This window comes from Polypterus senegalus, chromosome 16, assembly GCF_016835505.1.
Source record: "Polypterus senegalus isolate Bchr_013 chromosome 16, ASM1683550v1, whole genome shotgun sequence".
Lineage (NCBI taxonomy): Eukaryota > Metazoa > Chordata > Cladistia > Polypteriformes > Polypteridae > Polypterus > Polypterus senegalus.
Window position 1 is genome coordinate 99,240,025 of NC_053169.1, and position 27,237 is coordinate 99,267,261.

The 27,237-nt window shown below is 41.8% G+C and overlaps 1 protein-coding gene across 3 annotated transcripts in view; it reads left to right on the forward strand.

The window, feature by feature from the left end:
• LOC120516513 (1-phosphatidylinositol 4,5-bisphosphate phosphodiesterase beta-1) overlaps nucleotides 1–27,237 on the forward strand; it is a 487,951-nt gene that overhangs the window by 261,195 nt on the left and 199,519 nt on the right. For 2 of the 3 annotated variants that reach the window (XM_039738227.1, XM_039738229.1), the window contains 3 exons: nucleotides 151–294; nucleotides 23,087–23,166; nucleotides 25,898–25,951. In XM_039738227.1, the coding sequence (XP_039594161.1) occupies nucleotides 151–294; nucleotides 23,087–23,166; nucleotides 25,898–25,951 (278 nt within the window). The remainder of the gene's footprint in view (nucleotides 1–150; nucleotides 295–23,086; nucleotides 23,167–25,897; nucleotides 25,952–27,237) is intronic. The other variant, XM_039738228.1, reaches the window with a different exon arrangement.

Below are 27,237 nucleotides of genomic sequence, written 5' to 3' on the forward strand. Positions count from 1 at the left end.
CATAACAGAAAAGTAACAATATTTATAATATCCATCATTTTTTTTTTTTATTATTATTCATGCCGCCTTAAGCTCTTTGGAAAAAAAAAATTCACATCCTAAAAATCATGAAAGCGCACAGTCTTTAATTTTGCTCTCTTATTTTCTCACCAGGATGCCAAACTCCGTGAACTATTGGATGTTGGAAACCAGGGGGGCAGACTGGAGAATAAAATGCTTACGGTGGTCTGTGGACCAGACCTGGTCAACATCACTTATCTAAACTTCATGGCCTTTCAAGAGGACATTGCAAAGGTATGTCCGCTGGTTTATACTCGGTGCTAATTCATAGAAATCAAACAATTTCCTTTCATTCTTCAAAGGTGCCCATTGCCTGTGTCATTATAGGGCACTGAAGGCTACCCTGGGTGCAACACGTGTCGCGAAGAGTGGACCTCCGATTGACCACTCATGTAAATGTTTTATGAGTGACCTCCAGCAGTCCCTATAAACAATGTATGATGCCCAATGGCTCCTTTAATTAATGTATGACCCCCCTAATGACTCATTCTTTAAAATGTATGATCCCCAATGGCCCCTCTAAACAATGCATTCTCCCAACGGCCCCTATACAATAAATGATCTCCAATTGCCTTCTAAACAATGTATGATCCCCAGCAATCCCCTTTGTACTATTTTTGATCCCCAATGGCCCCTCTAAATAATATATAGTCCCCAGTAACTCCCCTCTAAGTAATATATGATCTTCAACAGCACCTGAGAACAATGCATGATTCCCAAAAACCCCCAAAACAATGTATGATCCTAATGCCCCCTTCTATGCAATTCATGAACCCAAATGTCCCCTCTAAACAATGCATGATCCCCAAAGGGTCCTTTAGAAACAACTTTTGATCCCCAGTAGCCCCCTAAACACAATTTATTATCCCCAACAGCCCATTCTATGTAATTCATGATCCCAAATGGCCTCTCTAAACAATGTATGACCCCAAAAGTCTCTCTAAACAATGTAAGACCCCAATGATCCCCCTAAACAACGTATGACCCTCAACGGTCCCTCTAAATAATGTATGACCCCAACTGTCACTCAAATTAATGTATGACCCGAACAGTCACTCAAATTAATGTATGACCCCAACAGCCCCTCTAAATAACATGGTCCCTCTCAATAATGCACAACCCCCAGTGGTTCCACTGAACAATGAGTGATTCTTAAAGGCTCCTTTAAAAACAACTTTTGATCCCCAGTAGCCCCATAAACACAATTTATTATCCCCAACAGCCCATTCTATGTAATTCATGATCCCAAAAGTCTCTCTAAAAAATTTAAGACCCCAACGATCCCCCTAAACAATGTATGACCCTCAACGATCCCCCTAAACAATGTATGACCCTCAACGATCCCCCTAAATAATGTATGACCCCAACTGTCACTCAAATTAATGTATGACCCCAACAGTCACTCAAATTAATATATGACCCCAATGGTCCCTCTAAATAATGTATGACCCCAACAGTCACTCAAATTAATGTATGACCCCAATGGCCCCTTTAAATAACATGGTCCCTCTCAATAATGCACAACCCCCAGTGGTTCCACTGAACAATGAGTGATCCCCAAAGGCTCCTTTAAAAACAATGTATGATCCCCAGCAACCCCCTTAACACAATGTATGATCCCCAACAGCCCCTTCTATGCAATTCATGATCCCAAATGGCCCCTCTAAATAATCTGTAATCCCCTGTTACACCTCTAAACAATGTGTGATCTCCTATGGCCCCTGTAAGCAATGTATGGTCCCCCAGTTGCCACTCTAAATAATGTATGATCCTAAGTGGTCTCCTCAATAAAAGATGAATGGTACCAAACAACCCCTGTAATCAAAGCTGCTGAAATTTCCATCCATTGTCACGAATTTGCGTTTGAATCCTAGTTGGGGAACTGCCTGTGTCGAGTTTGGATGTTCTCCCTGTGCCTACCTTTGTGTTCTTCAAGTTATTCTGGTTTTCCTCCCACATCCTGATCAAAAGCATAAATAAACTTAATAGCAGCTGTCAACTGGGCCAGGGATGACTGAGTGTGGTTTTGTGTCTTGGCTAAGACCCCAGTAGAATGGCATCCCATTTAAGGCTGGTTCCTATCTTGTGCGCTGCTCCCCAAAATCCAATGGTGGGATTTTGGGATTGGTCCACAGTTTTTGAAAATCAATCAATGGACGTTCAAGTAAATGTTTCTTTTTTAGTGTGGTGTAGCGATCGGCACCACTGCCTCATATTTCCAAGTACCTGGACTCGGTTCTCTTTCTGATCTCCGACTATGTGGAAGTCTGCATGTTCTCCCTGTTTTTGTATTAGTTTTTTTTCAGGTGCTTTGGTTTCTTCTTCTTCTTTTTCTTCTTCTTCTCCTCAATATAAGCCCTGGACCCCCGCTGCTCTGTTCAGAACAATTTCATATCTTGCCCCCGGTGTTGTAAGGATAGGGTTTAGGATCCCCATGACCCTGTGTTGGAATAAGCCGGTTTGAGAATGTGACGTTGTATTAGGTTGCTGTGACTGAGGGTAACTCACTTTTCCTTATGTCTTTGGAGAGGTCTGTTATCCAGGAACTGCTATGTTTAATTGTTTGTGCTGAGTGCAGTGACGGGTGGGTTTGGGGGTCTGGATTTTGATTTTGAGTGACGGCATGCGCTTCTATTCCATCTGGCTGCCGGACATCCATAAAGTGCTGCCGACCTTGCCACTTTTCTCTGCTTTTATCTGTATCAGCCCAGCCCAGGGCAATAGTTTCCCAAGAGTTTTTGATGTTAATTATTATCTTAATTACACTGTTATTATGTTAATTAGCTATGCTAATGGGAGACAGTCCTGTTCACACACCGGGCCAATTAAGCTGCACTAATAGCATGACAGCATGCCTGTAAACTGAGAGGAAAGAGCTAGAAGACCCGGAGGAAGGCCACACGGCCTCACTTCGCAAATCAGATGTGAACTTGGGAGCCAAGCGCTCCAAGACAGCAGTGCTAATTGCCACTCAAGCGTGCAATCCAAGTAGAAAGCCATTTTGTGGAGGGTGAAAAATTTCTAGTCCTCCAGCGGTAGATTAAGTTTATGATTGGCGAAGCATCTGATAAAAGGGCAGGCGAGTGTGCAGTCCTCACGTTAACCCCTCCTGTGTCTTCTCGACAGGCGCCCTTCTCAAGGTCACATGGGTGTGATTCTGTCAGGGATTCATTACAGGCGGCTGTCTTTTTTATTATTAATCCCTGCATGTTTATTGTGATGTTTTTTGTTGTGTATTATTTTAATATGAGTGTACGTCCAGGTAGTGGAACACATTTTAAATATACTTGATATTTGGTATCTATTGCCTTACATCCACCATCGGTGCTCGTCCTGCTTCTTAGATTCTGTCAACCTTTATTTAAATGTAGTGCCATTAACGTACTTTCTTGCTTTTCAAAAATCTGTTTGGTTACAAACCATTCTTTCTGACATTAGGACCTTTGATTTCTGATAAGTATTCTTAATGTGACAATGCTGTGGTCTGATTTTTGGTTATGATGTTGGCTTCTCTTAGTCTTGCATTCTGCTTCTGATCCCCACCCTCTAAAATGTCTTTAGTCTACAGATGCCAGAATATCTGAAAATTTTAAAAATAAAACCTGGCATTGGAAGTATCACCGAATATACACTCACCTAAAGGATTATTAGGACCACCATACTAATCCGGTGTTTGACCCCCTTTCGCCTTCAGAACTGCCTTAATTCTACGTGGCATTGATTCAACAAGGTGCTGAAAGCATTCTTTACAAATGTTGGCCCATATTGATAGGATAGCATCTTGCAGTTGATGGAGATTTGTGGGATGCACATCCAGGGCACGAAGCTCCCGTTCCACCACATCCCAAAGATGCTCTATTGGGTTGAGATCTGGTGACTGTGGGGGCCATTTTAGTACAGTGAACTCATTGTCATGTTCAAGAAACCAATTTGAAATGATTCGAGCTTTGTGACATGGTGCATTATCCTGCTGGAAGTAGCCATCAGAGGATGGGTACATGGTGGTCATGAAGGGATGGACATGGTCAGAAACAATGCTCAGGTAGCCCGTGGCATTTAAACGATGCCCAATTGGCACTAAGGTGTGCCAAGAAAACATCTCCCACACCATTACACCACCACCACCAGCCTGCACAGTGGTAACAAGGCATGATGGATCCATGTTCTCATTCTGTTTACGCCAAATTCTGACTCTACCATTTGAATGTCTCAACAGAAATCGAGACTCATCAGACCAGGCAACATTTTTCCAGTCTTCAACTGTCCAATTTTGGTGAGCTCGTGCAAATTGTAGCCTCTTTTTCCTATTTGTAGTGGAGATGAGTGGTACCGGTGGGGTCTTCTGCTGTTGTAGCCCATCCGCCTCAAGGTTGTGCGTGTTGTGGCTTCACAAATGCTTTGCTGCATACCTCGGTTGTAACGAGTGGTTATTTCAGTCAAAGTTGCTCTTCTATCAGCTTGAATCAGTCGGCCCATTCATTCTCCTCTGACCTCTAGCATCAACAAGGCATTTTCGCCCACAGGACTGCCGCATACTGGATGTTTTTCCCTTTTCACACCATTCTTTGTAAACCCTAGAAATGGTTGTGCGTGAAAATCCCAGTAACTGAGCAGATTGTGAAATACTCAGACCGGCCCGTCTGGCACCAACAACCATGCCATGCTCAAAATTGCTTAAATCACCTTTCTTTGCCATTCTGACATTCAGTTTGGAGTTCAGGAGATTGTCTTGACCAGGACCACACCCCTAAATGCATTGAAGCAACTGCCATGTGATTGGTTGATTAGAAAATTGCATTCATGAGAAATTGAACAGGTGTTCCTAATTATCCTTTAGGTGAGTGTACATCTCTGAGGTATTTCTATCTAATCCTGCCAACTACGCTATCTATCTATCTATCTATCTATCTATCTATCTATCTATCTATCTATCTATCTATCTATCTATCTATCTATCTATCTATCTATCTATCTATCTATTGTGGAGCATGGCCTGGACACAGACAGACGAACAACGCTTTGTCACCCGGCACGCACATTTATTTACACTATTTACAAGTTTGTCTGTGCACAACCCAGTGCTTCTGCACCGAACCCCAAAGTCCAGGCCTCTCCTTCCAGTGCCAGTCTTCTTCGGGCCGCCTCCACTCTTCTCCAGCAAGACTTCATCCACTCCTCGCCCGACTCCAGTCATCGAATGAAGGGAGGCAGCCCCTTTTATACAAGCCGGATGGGTTCCAGCTGCTTCCCGACACTCCTCCGTGGACACTCCCCTGTGTTGCAGAATTGCCGGTTGCACACCCCAGTCTTCTTCCCCCCAGCACTTCCAGGTGTGGCAGAAGTGCTGAGGTCCATGGCTCTTCAGGCACCGGGGCACCTCCTGGCGGTGACCACGGGCCCCTACAGGGTTGAGCTTCCAAGCTCTGCACCCGTGGTCCCCAATGCAACCAGGACAATCGCCCCCTCGTGGTCTGAAGGAGGCGCAAGCCCTCCTTCGCTCCTCCTGGGCGTCCCGGTTGGGTACCACCCCCAGCCATCCGCCACACTATCTATCTATCTATCTATCTATCTATCTATCTATCTATCTATCTATCTATCTATCTATCTATCTATCTATCTATCTATCTATCTATCTATCTATCTATCTATCTATCTATCTATCTATCTATCTATCTATCTATCTATCTATCTATCTATCTATCTAACTATGTATGTCACTGCAGCGACTCATCTCTCAATCCTTGGAGATGGGCCCCCTAAGTTTGATGGCCTGTATTTTAACTGGTTAAAGGAAGATCAGAAGGCTAAATTTTATTTTATTTTATTTTTTTGTTGTTTTCTAAATATAGCACAGAATTCTGAAACTGGAACTGAGATAAAACAAACAGAAATAAATATCAAATTATTCAATAAAAACCGACAGCTTTCCAGTTTAATTTGCTCCTTTCATTTAAGAAATCTCCCGCTGCTATTATTGCTTGACTTTCGAAATAAATTATTAGGAGCTATTTATTATCTCAACGGTAGGTGAGTCACAGAGGTTTTTGCTATTTTAAGATCACAAATGTACTTTTCGGCAGGCGTTTTGTACACGTGAGCCGGAGTGTACATATTTTGACATTCTGTTTTGAATTCATTGTTCTCCATATTTCTCTTGTGTTTGTCGTTGACGTTCTTCTCTTTTTATGGGTCGGTTGAGCTTGCCGTGTTTTAAAGGGGTCAAACCTAAGCGCTACTTTTTCAGCTTTCCGTTTGGTGCCCAGAGAAGTTCTGCTCGTTTGTCACACCCTAGTGTACGCCTTTCTGTGAGGTCGCTGTACTCTGCGCTATTTAAGTGGACCCTGAAGGTTTAGCTCAAAGGGCTCGTGTTCTGTCAGGTCTTAGGGAGTGCAGTATGTTGGAAATGTCCACCTTCTGTCAAATATACTGCATATAACGAGTGGAAAGATAATTAAAGACGTGGTTGTCTTGAACAGCTCCAAGAAACTTATATGCATCTTTGTGGCCGTGTACGTGATAAATCATTCACGGTCAACTCGTCACTCTCATCTGACGGCCTACACTGGCTTATGATCACAGCCACTCGGTTAGGGTGACCCCAAGGGTCTTCCACAGGCACACCTAGGGCACTATTTTATATCCTGCATGTCCTGGCTGTCCTTTGAAAGTCTAGGAGGTGCAAAGGACTGATGATGAGGGCAAGGAGAACGTATGGCGTCCACAGCACTCACAAATAAAAAAAAAAAAACAGGTGAAATAACATGAAATTGACCAAAGTCATGGACACCCATCATTGTTTTTTTTCTTTTTCACATTTAACAAAAATTAGATTTTGTGTTGGAGTTTTGATTCGACAGGATATCTCAAATAATAATACAGATGAAAATGGCATGGACAAAACCGATGCAATAGATGTTTGATGGAATTGAAATCAGGCCTTCTAGAGGGCCACTTCAGCACAGTCCATGTTTTGTTCTTCACCATTCTTGGATGCTTTGTGCTGTGTGTTTTGGGTCCTTAATCTGACCTGAGACTGAGATGAACTTTCTGACCCTGGGCCATACTTTTCACTCCAGGATGTCTCGATAATCTGGAGATTTGATTGTTCCCTGCACAGACTCAAGGCACCCCATGCCAGTTGCAGCAAAGCAGCTCCAAAACATCACCAAACCTCCTTTGTTTCACAGTAGCTCTGGTGATTTTTTCTTTGGACACTTCATTGTTTCATCTTTGGACACGGAACAGTTATGGCTTGCCGATTACCTTCAGTTGTGCCTCATCTGTCCAAAGGACCACCTTCCAGAAGCATTGTGGCCTTTCAATGTGTATTTCAGCAAATTCCAGTCTGGCTTTCTTATGTGGAGTCCTCCTGGGTCTTCTTCCATTGAGCCCACTGTCACACAAAATGTGACATGTGGTGTGATCAGACACTGATGGACCTTTGACCTTGGAGTGCAGCTTGGATCTCCTTGGACAATGTCCTTGGCTTTTTGTCTATCATTCTCACTATCCTTCTGTCCATTCTGGGGTTGATTTTTCCTCTTGCGGCCGCATCCAGGGAGGTTTTCTTCAACCCCTTGGACCTTCAGCCTCTTCATAATATTTGCAGCTGTCATCACAAGAACATCGATCTGCTTGGAGGTGATGGTTTTCTAGCCTTTGCCTTTTAACATGCTAGTCTATCATTTTCTTTCTGATCTCCTCAGACATCTCTCTCCTTTGCTTTCTCTGGTCCATGTTCAGTGTAGGGACAGACGATGACACGAAACAGCAGAGTGAAGACTTGTCTGCATTTAAATTGCACAATTGGAGACGTGTGTTTGATACGAATTCAAGGAAACAGCGAGTTTGAAAAAATCACTTAAATCTAATAATTTAGGGTCTTTTTCTAGGGGTTCCAACAAATGTGCCCAGGCTCTTTTAGAAGGCCTTTGTAGAAGAAGCAACGCTTGATTTCTTGTCACACTTGATATGCTTTATTCGATGACATCTCAAAGGTACGCAGGTACAGAACGGACAAATGCTTGTCATTCCATGACTTTTCAGGCGGCTTACAGCACTTCTTAATTGAGTTTTAAGGAGACTAACAAATATGTCCATGTCTGTATATCCCCATTAGTGAATCTCCCAGCTATTAAATATCCATCTGTCTGTCTCTATCTATCTATCTATCTATCTATCTATCTATCTATCTATATATATATATATATATATATATATATATATATATATATATATATATATATATATATATATATGAAAATGAAGGTCTGTTTGCTTATTTGTAGCTAGAGATGAAAATGAGTCTTTTTATTTTTATTCCTAAGCTTTCAACAACTTACCAGTTGTCATCATCAAATGAAAATGATTAGACATACAGGAAAAAAAGGCAATATATTGTAGGTGATGGGGGATTAATAAGGCAGGGTTCAGAAGGTGTTCGTCATAAAGTCTTTTTTATTATTTGGATGTTCCTATATATATGGGTTTGAATTGCAATCTGATTATTTGGGTGGTCACATACCAGGTAACTCTTGTGGTTGTTTGGCCAGTCAGCAAACATCCACCAAGTCCTCTTAGTTGTGGGAAGCGGATCCTAGGCATGTTTAGAGTACCTGACAAATAATACAAAGAGTACATGACATGTGTTTCGCCCTAATTGGGACTCATCAGGTGTAAACACATTTGTTTCCTCAAACCACAGATGTCAGCGCCTGAAACCTTAAGCATTGTGTCATGGTGGCTGGTTTGCTTACTTGAAAGAGCGTAGATCAGAGTATTCTATCTGTCTAGCTATCTATCAAATCCTGCCAACTACTCTATCTATCTATCTATCTATCTATCTATCTATCTATCTATCTATCTATCTATCTACATTTATTTATTTATTTCTATAGAGCTGTAGATGTAAACATAAGTTGTGACCATTGGGTAGACCATAATGAGCCAAGAGAACAGTTGGGGCACCAGCTGGGCTCCCCTATTTAATCTGAAGGCATCAAATCAAAAACAGGAAGCAAAACAAGGCAGTTCAGTGCCCTCAGAACAAGGGTGAGTCACATTTTTGCCACAAACGTAAACTAATAATAAGCCAAGTCTGTCTGCATGAGCTCCGCCTCCATTGCCAATTGGTTCCAGAATGAGCCCCCACCTTAAATGAGAAATTTCATTTTTCTTTATTTTATGTTATTTTCTAAATAAATTTGCAAACCTTTCTGAACATATGTAGTCACATTGCCATTATGGGCTATTGAGAGGAGACTAATGGGATATTTTTCCCCGTGTCTGCATGAGTCTCCTCCCACAGTCCAGAGACGCACACGTTAGGGGGACTGGTGTTTGTAACTTGACCCCTGATATCTCTGTGATCAGCTTGTGATGGGCTGCCACCTTGTCCAGGGATGGGCTGCAGTTTCCTCACAGCCCTTCTCTCGATATGTGGGTTTGGAAAAAAGGGATGGAATGAATAGATGGATGGATGCTCATTTGTTATCTTTCATAAATGCTAAATATGTTTATTTTGTGCATTTTTGCTTCATCTAATTGCCCCAGTTTAGTTTAATAAGTCATGAGTCAGAGTCACACATGTAATTAGGTATCAACAGAACAAACAGCGCAGCTTTTGCTTCTTTTCGGTTAAATTTGTTGCTCAGGAAGTCCTCTGTAATATGAAGCCAAGGTAAAAACTGGTGCCAGAGTTTCACTTAGCAAATCATCAATTACTCGCATTTGGCCAGGAACAGCTTTTTTTTTTTTTTTTTTTTTGCAGCCTCTGAGGTTCTATTTTCATTTATTCTTCAGTCACCTTCAGGAAGACAAAATGCACTGACTTGCTAAACTCAAAGGTGCTGAAATACTTGTTCACTTTATTTATTTTATGAAAAACAACAAAATCAGTGTAATGTAAATGGGTTTAGTTCACATGTGCGCTTACTCAACAAGGTCGTAATGAACAAGAAAAAGACAGATAAAGAACGCCGCGATAAAGTTCCTTAACCAGGAATTAGAACGAATCTTTCATCAAGCTAGATTAACTAGTCAAAGAATAACAGAAAAATGCAAGTCTTGTCACCAGAAATACGCCAGCGGAAGAATGGCTGCTAAAAACGTCACACATTCAGGAAGCAGCGTTAACCACTGCCAGCGCAAAGTTCTTTTGGGGCTGACGTTGGGGATTAAAGTGATTTGCTGCCACATCACAAAATGTGAGAAAAATCAAGGGGTCTGAAGACCTCCTGAATGTGCTATATATGGCTTGTCGTCTTTGTATTGAGCCCAAGGGGGCAGGGCCTCCTGACATAATCGTTGCTTTAAAAGGTTTTCAATGTCTGTAGGAAGAACTGTTTCAGCTGTTAATGAATAAAGCTTGAGAATGGGAAAGGCGCTATATAAATAAAATGTATTATTATTATTTGTGATAAAAGGCGCTATACAAATAAAATGTATTATTATTATTTGTGATAAAAGGCGCTATATAAATAAAATGTATTATTATTATTTGTGATAAAAGGCGCTATATAAATAAAATGTATTATTATTTGTGATAAAAGGTACTATATAAATAAAATGCACTGTTATTAAAATTAATAGTAGTATTATTTGTGATAAAAGGCACTATATAAATAAAGTGCATTATTATTATTTGTGATAAAAGGTGCTATATAAATAAAATGTATTTGTGATAAAAGGTGCTATATAAATAAAATGCATTATTATTAATATTATTATTTGTGATAAAAGGTGCTATATAAATAAAGTGCATTATTGTTATTATTATTATTATTATTATTATTTGTGATAAAAGGCACTATATATGCGCCCGACCTGACACAGACTGACAGCGGATGCATGTTAAAATCAACAAAAAGGATTTTATTTTCTTCAGCTGAGGTCTAGGTGTTCCCCGTGTCCCTCTGCCCTAACACAGTCCCACAGCACACCAAATAAACTAAAATAAAGCACACTTCTTCTTCTTCTTCCACCACCACTTGTCCCAGGTAACTTCGTCCTCCTCCTCCTGACTCTGGCTCCAGAGTGGTGGCCGATGGCCCCTTTTATTAGGCACCAAGAAGTGCTCCAGGTGCTTGATTGACGAGTCCCGGCTGCACTTCCGGGTTTGGCGAAAATACTGCCAACAAGGCCCCCGCAGCAGCACCCTCTGGTGGCACCTGCGGAACCCAACAGGGCTGCACAACACTACAACTCCCATGAGAGCCCAGGGAGGCTGCCATCTAGCTTCCAGGGGGAAGTATTGGGTCTCCCATGCTTGCTCCCCTGGAACATTTGCTGAAGGGGCGTCCCGGGTGAGCAGGGATCGCGGCTGTCTGCCACATTATTATTATTATTATTATTATTATTATTATTATTATTATTGCAGTGGACAGTCTTACTTGAAATAAATACACAACTTAAATTCTTAACATCCTTCCGATTTAGAAGCTGTCTTAATTTTCCAATATTCATTAGCTGACATAAAGAACGGGCTTTAGATAGTGTTGTAATATTTTTTTTTAAAGTCAGATGAATGTCAAAGATAATCGATAAGTTGTATGTTGATTCGGTAAAATAATAAATAGAATAAACTGGGTTAATTCACCTGACTGTGAGGCAGCCATTTTGTTTCCTTGCCCTACCTGTGATGACACAACAAGGAGTGGCAGGACCAGGAATTGCACATGAGTCGCTGGTACTGTGTGACAGCTTCTCTCCCATGCTACCCACAAAAGGTTTTTGTAATTATTATTATTATTATTATTATTACTATTATTTTAACATTTTTACATCATTGGCATCGCTGCAATGTGACTTTTGAACGTCGGCTCCTGCCTTGAGCTGAAAGTTGTCAGGATAGGCTGTTAACTCAACAGACAATGCATTTAGGCTGCCGACCCAGTCGACCCCATTTCCTTAAAGGTTTACACAAACCAAACCCTCGATGGCCTGAACATGAAACAAAAACCGTCACCATCAATTTAACGTTGGTCTCATGTGATCGAGGAGTTCCTCCGCTCTGGGTGTTTGGGTGAGACGTGACGACTCCTTCTGGGCAGGCAGTCGTACTTTTATAGTCCCGTGGACCAGAATGGGCGGAGTCATTGGGTGGTTTCTCTGAACTGTGAAGGAAACAAAGAAGAAGAGACAAATTGGTGACAGCGCCCCCTCTTGTTCTGGGGTGGAACTACTATAGAAAAATGTATAGTAAAACCTTGGATTGCGAGTAACGTGGTCTGCGAGTGTTTTGCAAGACGAGCTAAAATTTTAAATACATTTTAACTTGATAAATGAGCAAGGTCTTGCAATACGAGCAGTACGTATACGCTTTGTCCGCCGAGCGTCACGTGGGGATTGTGGGTAATCTTCTCCCAAGCTCGGTCACAGTCGGCGTGCCTTATTCATATAGCCAACATCTGTATGAGCGTATACCATTTACTATAGCATGGTGACCATGTGTGTGTGTGTGTGTGTGTGTGTTGTAACGTGCGGGTCCCTGCCATGCACCACAAAACACGAGGCTGAGTCTCAGTACTTTAGCAACACCATCTTTATTGAGCGTGAAACAGGAACAACGCGGTTATTTATTGTAGCGGGATCTACCGCTCTCCTATACACAGGCACAGCAGTCAGGCAGGGTCATGACCAGGTTAGTGGCCAAGTAATACTGTGTGTGCCCTGCATTTATAATGTTCCTTACATCACCCATCGACGGCAGGCGCTTATAGCATGTCCGCAATCTTTACGGATTCGCTTTTACGGCAAACTGCTACAGCGCTGGGAGCCTGCGGTTGCTTCGGGACGCTCTTCTGCATGTCGTCCCGTTGGGTGGAATCCCAAAAGAGTTTAGAAACCTTACAGCTCGTAAAACATTTTAAAATTTTGCGTCCAAGTGTAGTGATGACTCTTCAGGCAAAAGCAACTGTCATTAGAGAGGCTCCTTGTTAAAGTCGCATGAAAAGAAGAAGATTCCAGTGAGCCGACAGACAGCAGGGATTCCGTTAGTCAGAGTGAAAGTCGTCCTTCACAATAACCCTCCTCCTCCTCCTCCTCCTCTTCCTCCTCCTCCTCTCTCGTCTCCTTCACACCAGCCACGATTCTTTTCAAAGGTAAAGTGCAGGTTCATTTGTTTGATGTATTTTTACTTTATATTTTGTATTAATCATTTTTATATGAATAGTTTTGGGGGCGACATGGTGGCACAGTGGGTAGCGCTGCTGCCTTGCAGTTAGAAGACCCGGGTTCGCTTCCCAGGTCCTCCCTGCGTGGTGTTTGTATGTTCTTCCCATGTCTGCGTGGGTTTCCTCCCACAGTCCAAAGACATGCAGGTTATTGAACCTTGTGTACTTGGTGTGTGTGTGTGTGTGTGCCCTGCGGTGGGCTGGCACCCTGCTCGGGGTTTGTTTTACTGCCTTGTGCCCTGTGTTGGCTGGGATTGGCTCCAGCAGATCCCCCTGTGATCCTGTAGTTAGGATATAGCGGGTTGGATAATGGATGGATGGATTTTAAACAATTATTCTGTTACAGGGTGGCATGGTGGCACAGTGGGTAGCGCTGCTGCCTTGCAGTTAGAAGACCCGGGTTCGCTTCCCAGGTCCTCCCTGTGTGGAGTTTGTATGTTCTCCCTGTGTTTGTGTGGATTTCCTCCCACAGTCCAAAGGACATGCAGGTTAGGTGGATTGGCCATCCTAAAAAAATGTTCCTAGTGTGTGCTTGGTGTGTGTGTGTGCCCTGTGGTGCCCGGGATTTGTTTCCTGCCTTGTGCCCTGTGTTGGCTGGTATTGGCTCCAGCAGACCCCCCGTGACCCTGTAGTTACGATATAGCGGGTTGGATAATGGATGGATGGATTTTAAACAATTATTCTGTTACAGGGTGGCACAGTGGGTAGCGCTGCTGCCTTACAGTTAGAAGACCCGGGTTCGCTTCCCAGGTCCTCCCTGCGTGGAGTTTGCATGTTCTTCCCGTGTCTGTGTGGGTTTCCTCCCACAGTCCAAAGACATGCAGGTTATTGTCCCTTGTGTGCTTGGTGTGTGTGTGTGCCCTGCGGTGGGCTGGCGCCCTGCCCGGGGTTTGTTTCCTGCCTTGTGCCCTGTGTTGGCTGGTATTGGCTCCAGCAGACTCCCCCGTGACCCTGTAGTTACGATATAGCGGGTTGGATAATGGATGAATGAATGTTTGAATGCCATTGAGCGTGCTGCATGATCTTAACATATTCGTCTCTTGGATGAGAAGAACGTTTCGGCACACTTAAAGGAAGTCCCCATCCACACGTGATAGATTTTGATTTATGTTACTTTATCCCATCTATAAGGCCAAGAAAAGAAAAATGTAATCTCATGGTTTTTGTGGAGAAAGGACGTGCAGTTTCTGATAGCACGGGAGTCGCTGGTAACCAACGGTGGACAACATTCAACAAGTCTAAAGATGTCTGTGAAAGTAAGTGTGTTAGGAGACGCCAGAGACGCAATCAAGTTTAACTCTTTCAGGACTGATATTGACTTTTGTCGAAATTCAGGAGTAAAGGATGGTGTTGTGATCTGAGATTTTGCATATAACTTGATAAATGTTTTTTATTTCTTTATTTGTATTCTAGGCAAAGCAATGTAATTTAGTGTTACTTTGGTGATAGGTAGTCGTGTTTGCCCCCCACCCAGTTTACGACTAATTTTATACAACAGGATTTGGGGGGGATGTGTCTTAAACCAGTTTGATGAATATTTCACTGCTAAAGTCTTTCAGCCCCCCCTGCAAGGAAGCCAGGGACATTTAACATATGGCTTGGGGGGGTTGCAGGTGTTAAGATGTACTATTTCCTCCCATTGGTCTGAGATATGGCTGTCTGGATTGGCTGTAGTGGCTGGATAGCAAACCGAGAAATTTGCTTGCTCAACCACATTCTCTCTCTCGCTCTAACCAACATATGATGAAGAAGCATTTCTCTTGCTAACGTGTGATGATGTAGAAGTATCTTTCTCTTGCTAACAACTGAAGAAGACCATCACACCATGAACTGAAGACAACACAATCAAGAGCACAGCTTCAGCCATTTTGAACAGACCTGTGGCTGAAAGCTGAGCACCAATGACGCCTTAACTAGAGACATTAAGTAACTGCAAGTCTGTGTGCCGCCTGAGTTACACATCACCATTTTTATCAGGTTGTATGGTTGCCAATATTCAAATGTACTTTGCATTTTGTTATTATTTATGAATATTATCAGTAATACATTATTTTATGTGTGACTTAACTCTTGCTTGTCTTTTTACTACATCTAATTGCCTGAGGTTATAGATATAGAAGGGAAGGTGGGGAGAAGTTCTATACAGTGGTAAGTCTGTGAGATTCTAAGGCTACATATTAATAAAGCAATAGGGGAAAGTAGAGCAATAAATATATTACTCTACCAAGATAAAACAGATGGTAATCGGCTATAAATTGCGACAAAACTCGCAGGAAAGCTACAAAGCTTTGTTGATTTGACCTTGATTCCCTGCATGCACGTGAGTAGTGAAGAGCAAACCGCCTCTGAAATGGCATCAACATCTGGTGAGACTAAAGCAAACGTGCAGAACAAAATACTCCATGGACGTTTTACGTATTATCGCTGAACTCTGAGTTTGATGCAAGTGATCTGAAGATGGATATCGAAAACGAAAGTGAGGTACAGCATCAGCCTTTTGGTCCCCAGCTGATCGTGGTGCTGAACATGTTTGTGTAGCTGATATGCTTATAGTAGCGTTTGCCTAGGAGGACCACAAATTATGATGACAAGAAGTACAAACCATATTGCGTCACGCCTGCCCGGGGTTCGTTTCCTGCCTTGCACCCTGTGTTGACTGGGATTGGCTCCAGCAGACCCCCGTGACCCTGTAGTTAGGATATAGCGGGTTGGATAATGGATGGATGGATGGGTGGATAGTTTTGGGTTGTGGAACGAATCATCTGAGTTCCCATTACTTCTTATGGGGAAATTGGCTTTGATATACGAGTGCTTTGGATTTCATGCACGTTTCCGGAACAAATTATACTCGCAAACTGAGTTCCACTGTAATCTTAAAATTGGTAATCTGTACGTATTGGAAAAGTATTATAAACACACGCGAAAAGTAGACACTATATTTTACTAAGTATTAAGACGTACAAGTTTTGATTGAAAAGGCTTATTTATGCCTACATATATTTTGTTATTCTGTGTGAGCTAGAAACCCACAATTGTTCATTAAACCAAAGGTTAGACGTGCAGGAGAGCTGGAGAAAGATGGAAATGTGAATGAAGTAAGGAGAGGCCTCAGCAAACAGAAATGATGGACAGAGAGGGGTTTTGACAAAGAAATATTAGTAGAATTAATTAGAGCCGAGATTAGAGCAGTGAAATGATGGCCGTCAGATGAGGATGAATAATGGCTTGTATGATAAGAATTGTAATAAATGTAAGAGATGCCTGTGGCTCAGGGCTCAGGTCATCTGAATTGAGTCTGCATGTGCAACGTACACTAAAGCTCGATCTGCTGCCTGTCCTGAGACTCCGAGTGGGGCTGAGGGGGGTCCGTGCTGCCTAATCTGCTTCAACACTACATACCTGGGAGGAACTCGGAGGGTGACCCTCTGACATGCATGTGTGGCACAACACAACCCTCAACTAGAAAAAGTGGGTTATGAAATGGATGGATGTGACCAATTAACCTTAATACAGTGCATCCGGAAAGTATTCCCAGCGCTTCATCACTTTCTCCACATTTTGTTATGTCACAGCCTTATTCCAAAATGGATTCAATTCATTTTTTTCCTCAGAATTCTACACACAACACCCCATAATGACAACGTGAAAAAAAGTTTACTTGAGGTTTTGCAAATTTATTAAAAATAAAAAAACTGAGAAATCCCATGTCCATAAGTATTCACAGCCTTTGCTCAATACTTTGTCGATGCACCTTTGGCAGCAATTCCAGCCTCAAGTCTTTTTGAATATGATGCCACAAGCTTGGCACACCTATCCTTGGCCAGTTTCGCCCATTCCTCTTTGCAGCACCTCTCAAGCTCCATCAGGTTGGATGGGAAGCGTCGGTGCACAGCCATTTTAAGATCTCTCCAGAGATGTTCAATCGGATTCAAGTCTGGGCCACTCAAGGACATTCACAGAGTTGTCCTGAAGCCACTCCTTTGATATCTTGGCTGTGTGCTTAGGGTCGTTGTCCTGCTGAAAGATGAACCGTCGCCCCAGTCTGAGGTCAAGAGCTCTGGAGCAGGTTTTCATCCAGGATGTCTCTGTACATTGCTGCAGTCATCTTTCCCTTTATCCTGACTAGTCTCCCAGTTCCTGATGCTGCCACCACCATGCTTCACTGTAGGGATGGTATTGGCCTGGTGATGAGCGGTGCCTGGTTTCCTCCAAGCGTGACGCCTGGCATTCACACCAAAGAGTTCAATCTTTGTCTCATCAGACCAGAGAATTTTGTTTCTCATGGTCTGAGAGTCCTTCAGGTGCCTTTTGGCAAACTCCAGGTGGGCTGCCATGTGCCTTTTACTAAGGAGTGGCTTCCGTCTGGCCACTCTACCATACAGGCCTGATTGGTGGATTGCTGCAGAGATGGTTGTCCTTCTGGAAGGTTCTCCTCTCTCCACAGAGGACCTCTGGAGCTCTGACAGAGTGACCATCAGGTTCTTGGTCACCTCCCTGACTAAGGCCCTTCTCCCCCGATCGCTCAGTTTAGATGGCCGGCCAGCTCTAGGAAGAGTCCTGGTGGTTTTGAACTTCTTCCACTTACGGATGATGGAGGCCACTGTGCTCATTGGGACCTTCAAAGCAGCAGAAATTTTTCTGTAACCTTCCCCAGATTTGTGCCTCGAGACAATCCTGTCTCGGAGGTCTACAGACAATTCCTTTGACTTCATGCTTGGTTTGTGCTCTGACATGAACTGTCAACTGTGGGACCTTCTATAGACAGGTGTGTGCCTTTCCAGATCATGTCACATCAACTGAATTGACCACAGGTGGACTTCAATTAAACATCTCAAGGATGATCAGGGGAAACAGGATGCACCTGAGCTCAATTTGGAGCTTCATGGCAAAGGCTGTGAATACTTATGTACATGTGCTTTCTCAGTTTTTTTATTTTTAATAAATTTGCAAAACCTCAAGTAAACTTTTTCACGTTGTCATTATGGGGTGTTGTGTGTAGAATTCTGAGGAAAAAAAATGAATTGAATCCATTTAGGAATAAGGCTGTAACATAACAAAATGTGGAAAAAGTGATGTGCTGTGAATCCTTTCTGGATGTGCTGTAACTCCAGTTTATTGTCACTACATCTTTGGGATGTGGGTGGAAAAATATCAGGAGAAACACCCACATGTACACAGGAAGAACATGCAATCTCCACATGGATCACGACTGAGCAGGGATTTGAACCCCCCGGAGCTGTGAGGGCACAGTGCCACCATACACGTCTAAGAAAAATGTGCTGAGGCGGCACCTCGGATGCCATTTAAATTCCACTGTGGGTGGTTTGCTACACGTAGGCTCATTTCTGTGTAATTTCACAGCAGCAAACAGTTTCACTAATGAGATGACGAGGTGCTTATCTTTATTGTTAATTTATACCATTAAGATCGACTTGAAACTCTGTGCAATTCTAGGGTGATTGTTTTAAATGAGACATGATGACTTAGCTTTACAAAGTAATTTTTTTTTTTTTTTTAAATGTCTCCTTGTACTCCTGTGGGCTTCTGTTTTGCCCCCACTTCAGTTTCCCAGGTGTTTCCCATTGCTGATTTGATCCAGACCTTTCACAATTATTAATTTAAGCCTTGTATGTTCCTGTGGTGACTTCTTGGTTTTGAATGCCCCTCGTTATCTTGGGCAAAGGTAGTACTTGCCATTTGTCTCCTTTGCATTGGGGTGTTGTGTCTGCGCTGCCTCCTCTCTGTGAATTACATTTTCTACTGAACCCCATGCTCTTGACCAGTGTTTGACATTGCTTGCATCTTGAGAGTCTCTTAGCTATTTGTATGGCAGGCAGAATGTGTTTGGTGGAAACTACAGAATGGGACTGAGCTCTGGTCTGCACCTTTACACCATAAGAACAGAAATTTGACAATTCAGTCCATCAAGCAGCTAAGTTCACCAACTATCTTGTTCAGATACTATTTAAAAGTTTTTTTGATCGTCTGGCCTAGATAGATATATATGAAAGGCACTATGTCATTAGATAGATAGCGTAGTTGTCAGTGATAGATAGATAGATAAGAAAGGCACTATAAGATAGATAGATAGATAGGAAAGGCACTATAGGATAGATAGATATATAGATAGATATATAGGAAAGGCACTATAGGATATATAGATAGATAGATGGGAAAGGCACTATAGGATAGATAGATATATAGGAAAGGCACTATAGGATAGATAGATAGATAGATAGGAAAGGCACTATAGGATAGATAGATAGATATATAGGAAAGGCACTATAGGATAGACAGATATATAGGAAAGGCACTATAGGATAGATAGATATATAGATAGATATATAGATAGATATATAGGAAAGGCACTATAGGATAGATAGATAGATAGATATATAGATAGATATATAGATAGATATATAGGAAAGGCACTATAGGATAGATAGATAGATAGATAGATAGATATATAGGAAAGGCACTATAGGATAGAGAGATAGATAAGAAAGGCACTATAGGATAGATAGATAGATAGATAGATAGGAAAGGCACTATAAGATAGATAGCGTAGTTGGCAGGATTAGATATATAATAGATAGATCTTCATTTGTCCCGAAGGTATTATGGGGATGTAGTGTGCATTGCGGAGGGGGCTGAGTGGTTACCTCTGCTGATGTCATCAGGAAGCACTCTGATCACAATGTTCAGAAGCAGCATCAGCTGGGCCATGACCAAGAATCCTCCTATTATCTCAGTGTGATAAGAAATTGCTTCGGGGCGGCTTTGTAATCCGTCAACAGTTAACCACCATGCAAATCTGTGAACTGAAACGACACACGGTGTGAGTCCACAGCAAAACACTTGGCATAGTCAGCTGGTTTTACACTCTAGAAAGGTGGAGTGTAGTGTGGTGCTTTTCATGATGGTGTAGGGCTGCACCAGGAGGCACGCTTCTCACAATGTTCAGATGCAGCATCTGCTAGGCCAAGGCAGGGAGGATCTTGTGTAATCTTAAGAAACTGCTTCTGATATCTGTTATAATCCAGATGTTGTAGGTTAGCAAGTTCCCTATGACACTTACCATAGTGCAAATCTGTCAACTGAGATGACTCGTGGTGTGATTACAAGGCAATACACTTGACGTAGTCGGCTGGCTTTGCACTGTGCAGTGGAGTGTAGTGCTAAGTACGATAGTGGAGCTGAAGGGAGAGATCGGATAACTTCACCATGAAGCGTTTCTCTCACAGTGATCAGAAGTAGTATCTCCTCGGCAATGGTCAGGAATCAGTCTGTTAGCTCAGGATAATAAGAGGCCACTTCTGAGGCCCATTGTAATCCAAGACTCGCAGGATCATGACTGACCAGTGACAGTTACCTTCACATGTTTGGGACAATGGAAGAAAACCAAAGTATCTCATGATTTATGTGTTATATATCACTTTTCATATATAACTAATCTATTATATTCTGATATAATTCCATAATTATCTATATACCTATAATACACTCACCGAAAGGATTATTAGGAACACCTGTTCAATTTCTCATTAATGCAGTTATCTAATCAACCAATCACATGGCAGTTGCTTCAATGCATTTAGCGGTGTGGTCCTGGTCAAGACAATCTCCTGAACGCCAAACTGAATGTCAGAATGGCAAAGAAAGGTGATTTAAGCAATTTGGAGCGTGGCATGGTTGTTGGTGCCAGACGGGCCGGTCTGAGTATTTCACAATCTGCTCAGTTATTGGGATTTTCACACACAACCATTTCTAGGGTTTACAAAGAATGGTGTGAAAAGGGAAAAACATCCAGTATGCGGCAGTCCTGTGGGCGAAAATGCCTTGTTGATGCTAGAGGTCAAAGGAGAATGAATGGGCCGACTGATTCAAGCTGATAGAAGAGCAACTTTGACTGAAATAACCACTCGTTACAACCGAGGTATGCAGCAAAGCATTTGTGAAGCCACAACACGCACAACCTTGAGGCGGATGGGCTACAACAGCAGAAGACCCCACCGGGTACCACTCATCTCCACTACAAATAGGAAAAAGAGGCTACAATTTGCACGAGCTCACCAAAATTGGACAGTTGAAGACTGGAAAAATGTTGCCTGGTCTGATGAGTCTCGATTTCTGTTGAGACATTCAAATGGTAGAGTCAGAATTTGGCGTAAACAGAATGAGAACATGGATCCATCATGCCTTGTTACCACTGTGCAGGCTGGTGGTGTAATGGTGTGGGGGATGTTTTCTTGGCACACTTTAGGCCCCTTAGTGCCAATTGGGCATCGTTTAAATGCCACGGGCTACCTGAGCATTGTTTCTGACCATGTCCATCCCTTCATGACCACCATGTGCCCATCCTCTGATGGCTACTTCCAGCAGGATAATGCACCATGTCACAAAGCTCGAATCATTTCAAATTGGTTTCTTGAACATGACAATGAGTTCACTGTACTAAAATGGCCCCACAGTCACCAGATCTCAACCCAATAGAGCATCTTTGGGATGTGGTGGAACGGGAGCTTCGTGCCCTGGATGTGCATCCCACAAATCTCCATCAACTGCAAGATGCTATCCTATCAATATGGGCCAACATTTGTAAAGAATGCTTTCAGCACCTTGTTGAATCAATGCCACGTAGAATTAAGACAGTTCTGAAGGCGAAAGGGGGTCAAACACCGGATTAGTATGGTGGTCCTAATAATCCTTTAGGTGAGTGTATAGTGACATTAAAACTTTTGTATCTCTTTAATATAGTGCTATTTTATGTATGTTTTTATATTATAGTGTCTTTTCTATCTATCTATCTATCTATCTATCTATCTATCTATCTATCTATCTATCTATCTATCTAGACATGCCAACTATGCTATCTATCTATCTATCTATCTATCTATCTATCTATCTATCTATCTATCTATCTATCTATCTATCATGCCAAATCCGTCCACTCGGGGTCATAGGCAGTCATTGTCTATCCAAAAACGAGAGTCATTTCTGGACAGGTGTACATGTCCATCACAGAACTCACTAACTCACAAAGGGCTAATTTCAAGTTTATTACTCCATTCCTCCATTTTTATTTATCCAGCCGCTAGTCAAGGGGAGCTGGTGGCTGTCCCAGCAGCAGTGGCCGTGAGGCAGAATCCAGTATTGGACCTAGTGCTAGGTCCATTGCAGGGACCAGTAACTCCACATGAGCCGAGGTCTCGCCTTTGCTGTTTATTTATTTTTTTAGTGTACCCTTGTTTGCTTTTTTAAGGTACGTTTGAATGGTGTGTTCTGTGAGAGGCACTCTATAAAATCAACATTTATTGACTGACTGAGGATGACGGAGCTGGGAGGTCTCAGCACAGTTCACTACCGTGTCATCCCTGATGACATGTAGTAAATGAATTAACAGACATCGTTGCTTTTCTTTACTCACCGGATTCTGACATCCCTTATGTGTCATAAAACATGAAGCCAGTTTAGAAAATGGAGAGATTAAATGGTTGAGTTTCCTGTTAGGACAAATAAAAAGAACCATAAGCAGGCCTTTCCTTGAGGCCACCTGCCCATGAGGCAATCCTTCATGCTTGCCACCATTCCTCTCATATTTTAAGCATTTCATCAGAGCTTCACTTCACGATGGGTTTTAATCACCCGCACTCCTTAAACGAATGATGTTTACCAGGAGGACACACATAGCCCATCCAAGATGTGCCGTCAGTTAAACCTCTGCAAGGGTAGATCTTGTCCAGATGTCCTTGGCTTTTTTCCATCGTATTACTTCTCTGGAAGTAGTTCAGCTTTTAAAAGGTTTCGTGTTGTTTCATTACAGCTTAAGTAAACTTTTATTCGTCTTCATACAGGAGTGGGCAGATGAGCTGTTTGGTCTGGCAACGAACCTGCTGGCACAAAATATGTCCAGAGAAGACACCCTGGAAAAAGCGTAAGTAGACGCTCCTCTAAAACATGCCTAGCATGCTTGATAGTTGTCATTAAATAAGTGCATTGATGCTTAATTACATTGTGGCACAGCAGTTGGGGCAGCTGCCTTCCAGTTTGGTGGTCCGGTTTTCAAATCTCACTGCCTGTAATGTTAATGCCTGGGTAGAGTTTCTCACAAAGTCATATAAATGCGCTTGGTTGTCATTTGTTAACTGGCCTGGTATGAGTGTGTGTGTGTGTGTGTGTGTGTGTGTGTGTGTGTGTGTGTGTTTGAGACGGTCCCATTAGGTGTTGTGTTTCATTCCACCAGAGTTAAGCTCTAGTCCCACTGTGATTGTCTCTAAAGTCCAGAAAATGGCTGAGTTTTTAAAAATTTGCAATGTTTGGAGTTCATGTTTTAAGGGTTACGATTTGGGTGATTTCTTTGTTATCGCATTCCACTCAACTTTAAAGAAAGCAGCTAATAGAGAGGATCCATAAAGTCTTCACTTTCTGCACACTTTATTGTGTTGTAGATTTAATTTTTAATGGATAAATTTGCCATCAATCTACACCAGGGGTCCACAACTCCGGTCCTGGAGGGCCGCAGTGGCTGCAGGTGTTCATTCTCATCCTTTTCTTAATGAGTGACCTGTTTTTGCTGCTAATGAACCCCTTCATTCCGTTCATTTTAATTGACTTGTTCTTGAAGACTCCGACCCCCTTAATGGTTTCATTTTCCTTAATTAGCTGCCAAACAATAATGAGATACAAAATGAGCCAAAACAACTGGTGTCCATCATACAATATCTGAACATAAAGAAAGATGAAGGTCTCAAGAACGTTGATCTGCTCAGGACCCCAAACGTATCTATCTATCTATCTATCTATCTATCTATCTATCTATCTATCTATCTATCTATCTATCTATCTATCTATCTATCTATCTATCTATCTATCTATCTATCTATCATTTGACCAGAGCTCTTACAAAAGAGAAAATTTACAATTTCGGAAATGTCTTCGATTGCACAATGAGAGCAGCAACAGGCCATGGAATTCAAGAACGGGTTTAATCAACGATGAGAATCTGCACCTAATTAAGCAACTGGTTGGAGTAAAATTGATTGGAGTTTGAGGCCCTGACTTAGGTGGTCTTCTGTTGGCTCCCTCGCTTCACATTTCATTTCTGTTTAAGGAAAGAAACAAAGCAATTCAGAGGAACGATGAAGAAATTCAGGGGAGCAAATCTTCAAAAAAACAAGTCAATTAAAACGAATGTAAAAGGAGTTAATTAGCAGCAAAAACTGAACACTAATTAAGAAAAGGGTGAGAATGAAAACCTGCAGCCACTACGGGACTCCAGGCTTGGAGTTTGAAAACCCTGATCTTCCCCCAAAGTGAAAGGGTTGAAAATGTATTCAAAAATACAAAAACTGAAAACTCTCAGTTCTTGATGTATTCAGCCCCTCCAAATTGTTGCTCATGTGGCCGTGTTTGCTTCAATTCTCCTTGAGATGTTTCTAGATCTTGGATGGAGTCCACCTGTGATAAACTGAATTGGCCGGACAGTTTACGAACACATGTCTACCTGTGTATAGAAGGTCCCACCATTCACACTGCATGTTAGGACAAAAACCAAGCCATGAAATCTAAGGAACTTTTGGTAGACCTCGGCGATCAAATTATGGTGAGGCAGAGATCAGGCCAAGTAGATAAAACCCACTTCTATAACGTTGTGTGTGCCCAAGATCTCAGCGGCCTCAATAATTGCGAAATGGAAGAAGTTTGGAATGACCAGGACTCTTCCTAGACTTGAGAATCCCGCCAACTCAGTAACCAGGCAAGAGGGGCCTTGGTGAGGGAGGTGACCAAAAAAATAACCAGTGGTCACCCTAATAGAACTTTCAAAGTCTTCTGCTGAGAAGGGAGAAATGTATCGGAAGGACCACCATCTTAGCAGCTCTCCATCAGACAGGTGTTTGTGGTAGAGCAACCAGATGGAAACTTCTCTTGAGAAAAATGCATTTAATAGACTCTGATGGCAGGAGGAGAAACATCCTCTGGTCTGAAGAGACAGAAAATGAACTGTTTTGGCAGAACATCAAGCACGGTGCCTGGTGAAGAGCAGGCATTGCTCATCATCTCCCATTACCATCCCCACAGTGAAGTATGATGGTGGTGGCTTCATGCTAAGGAGTTGCTTCTCAGAGGCAGGGATCAGGGACACTGGTCAGAATCGAGGGATCACAAAAAACATTTAAAACAATACTTTCAGAATTAAAAATGAAGGTAAAAATAGGAAAATAAACATAAGCAAGGAACACATCCGGGTTTTAACGTAAGATTAACTCGCACACCCATGTGAAGATAATTTGTCATTAGATAACCCAACAATAACTTTTGGATAATGGAGGAAACTTACAGCTCTTGGAAAAGGAAACAACATCCAGAGTCAGGGAGAAAATGTAAACTCCACTGACGTGACTATTAGGCTGAGATCTGAACCGAGAACCCTGGATCCATGATGCCCAAGTGTTAACAATTCACAGCACCGTCTTTTATCCTAAACCTCACTGCACCTGATCTCAAGAAATCTGCCATTTGGAAAAGGCTGAGGCCCATCAGACCAAAGTTCATATCCAACAAAGTTATGTTTTAAATATATAGAAATATTTAAATATATCCATATTATAAATTTTAAATATATCCATCATTCTAAAATTAATTCTTTTGATATGTCTTCCTTGCAGATATACAAGAGTAAAACTGTTGCTGAATCCTGAGGGACGTATTCCTGTTAAAAAGTAAGTAGGCAGAAGGAATGGAATTTAATAGGCACCTAATGGTATTATCATGATGTTTGGGCCATAATGCAATAGTGCTGTGATTAACTGAGATTTTTTTTTTTTTTTGGTTTTAATGAATGATAGTTGAGTCATGATGGTACTGGTTACTTAATACTGTAATTTAACATTGTGATTCAGTTCTGAAAAATGTTGACATGTATTGCTCCTTTCTTATTGGACTGATGTTGAAATCATATCCATATATGCAAAATTGTGTCAATAACACCTAATAAGAACTTGCGAATCAATTCATGCAACCAATGAACTGATTCCCTAACCTTAACCCTAATTATGTTCATATAGACAAAAATGTGTCAGTCTATAACACCTAATAAGAACTCGTGAATCAATTCAGGCAACCGATGAACTAATTCCCTTACCCTAACTGTACCCATATAGACAAAAATATGTCAGTCTATAACAGCTAATAAGAACTCATGAATCACGTCATGCAACTGATGAACTGATTTCCTAAATTTAAACCTAATAATGTGCCAGTCTATAACACCTCATAGAACCCGTGAATCAATTCATGCGACCGACGTACTGATTCCAAAACCCTAATCGTATCCATATATACAAAAAACATGTCAGTCTATTACACTTTGTAAGAACTCATTCAGTAACCCTAATTGTATCCACATATGTGAAAATTAGTCAGCCTATAGTCTATATAGAACCCGTGAATCAATTCATGCGACCAATGTACTTATTCCCTAGTCCTAATTATATGCATATAAACAAAATGTGTCTTTCTGTAACACCAAATAAGAACCCTCAAATCAGTTGAACCCAATGATGAACTCTTTCCCTAACTCTTCGCAAAAATATGTCAGTCTATAACACCTAATAAACACTTACAGTATGAATCACTTCATGCAACAGATTAACTGAATTCCTAACCCTAACCCTAATCATATTGATATAGACAAATTAATTCATTGAATATAGACAAATTAATTCATGTGACTGATATACTAATTTCCTAACCCTAACCGTATCCATATAGACAAAAATGTTTCAGTCTAATACACTTCATAAGAACCCTCAGTTCAATTCATCCAAATGATGAACTCAATCCCTAACCCTAATTGTATCCACATATACGAAAATTAGTCAGCCTATAGTCTATATAGAACCCGTGAATCAATTCATGCGACCGATGTACTAATTCCCTAGTCCTAATCATATGCATATAAACAAAAATGTGTCTGTTTGTAACACCAAATATGAACCCTCAAATC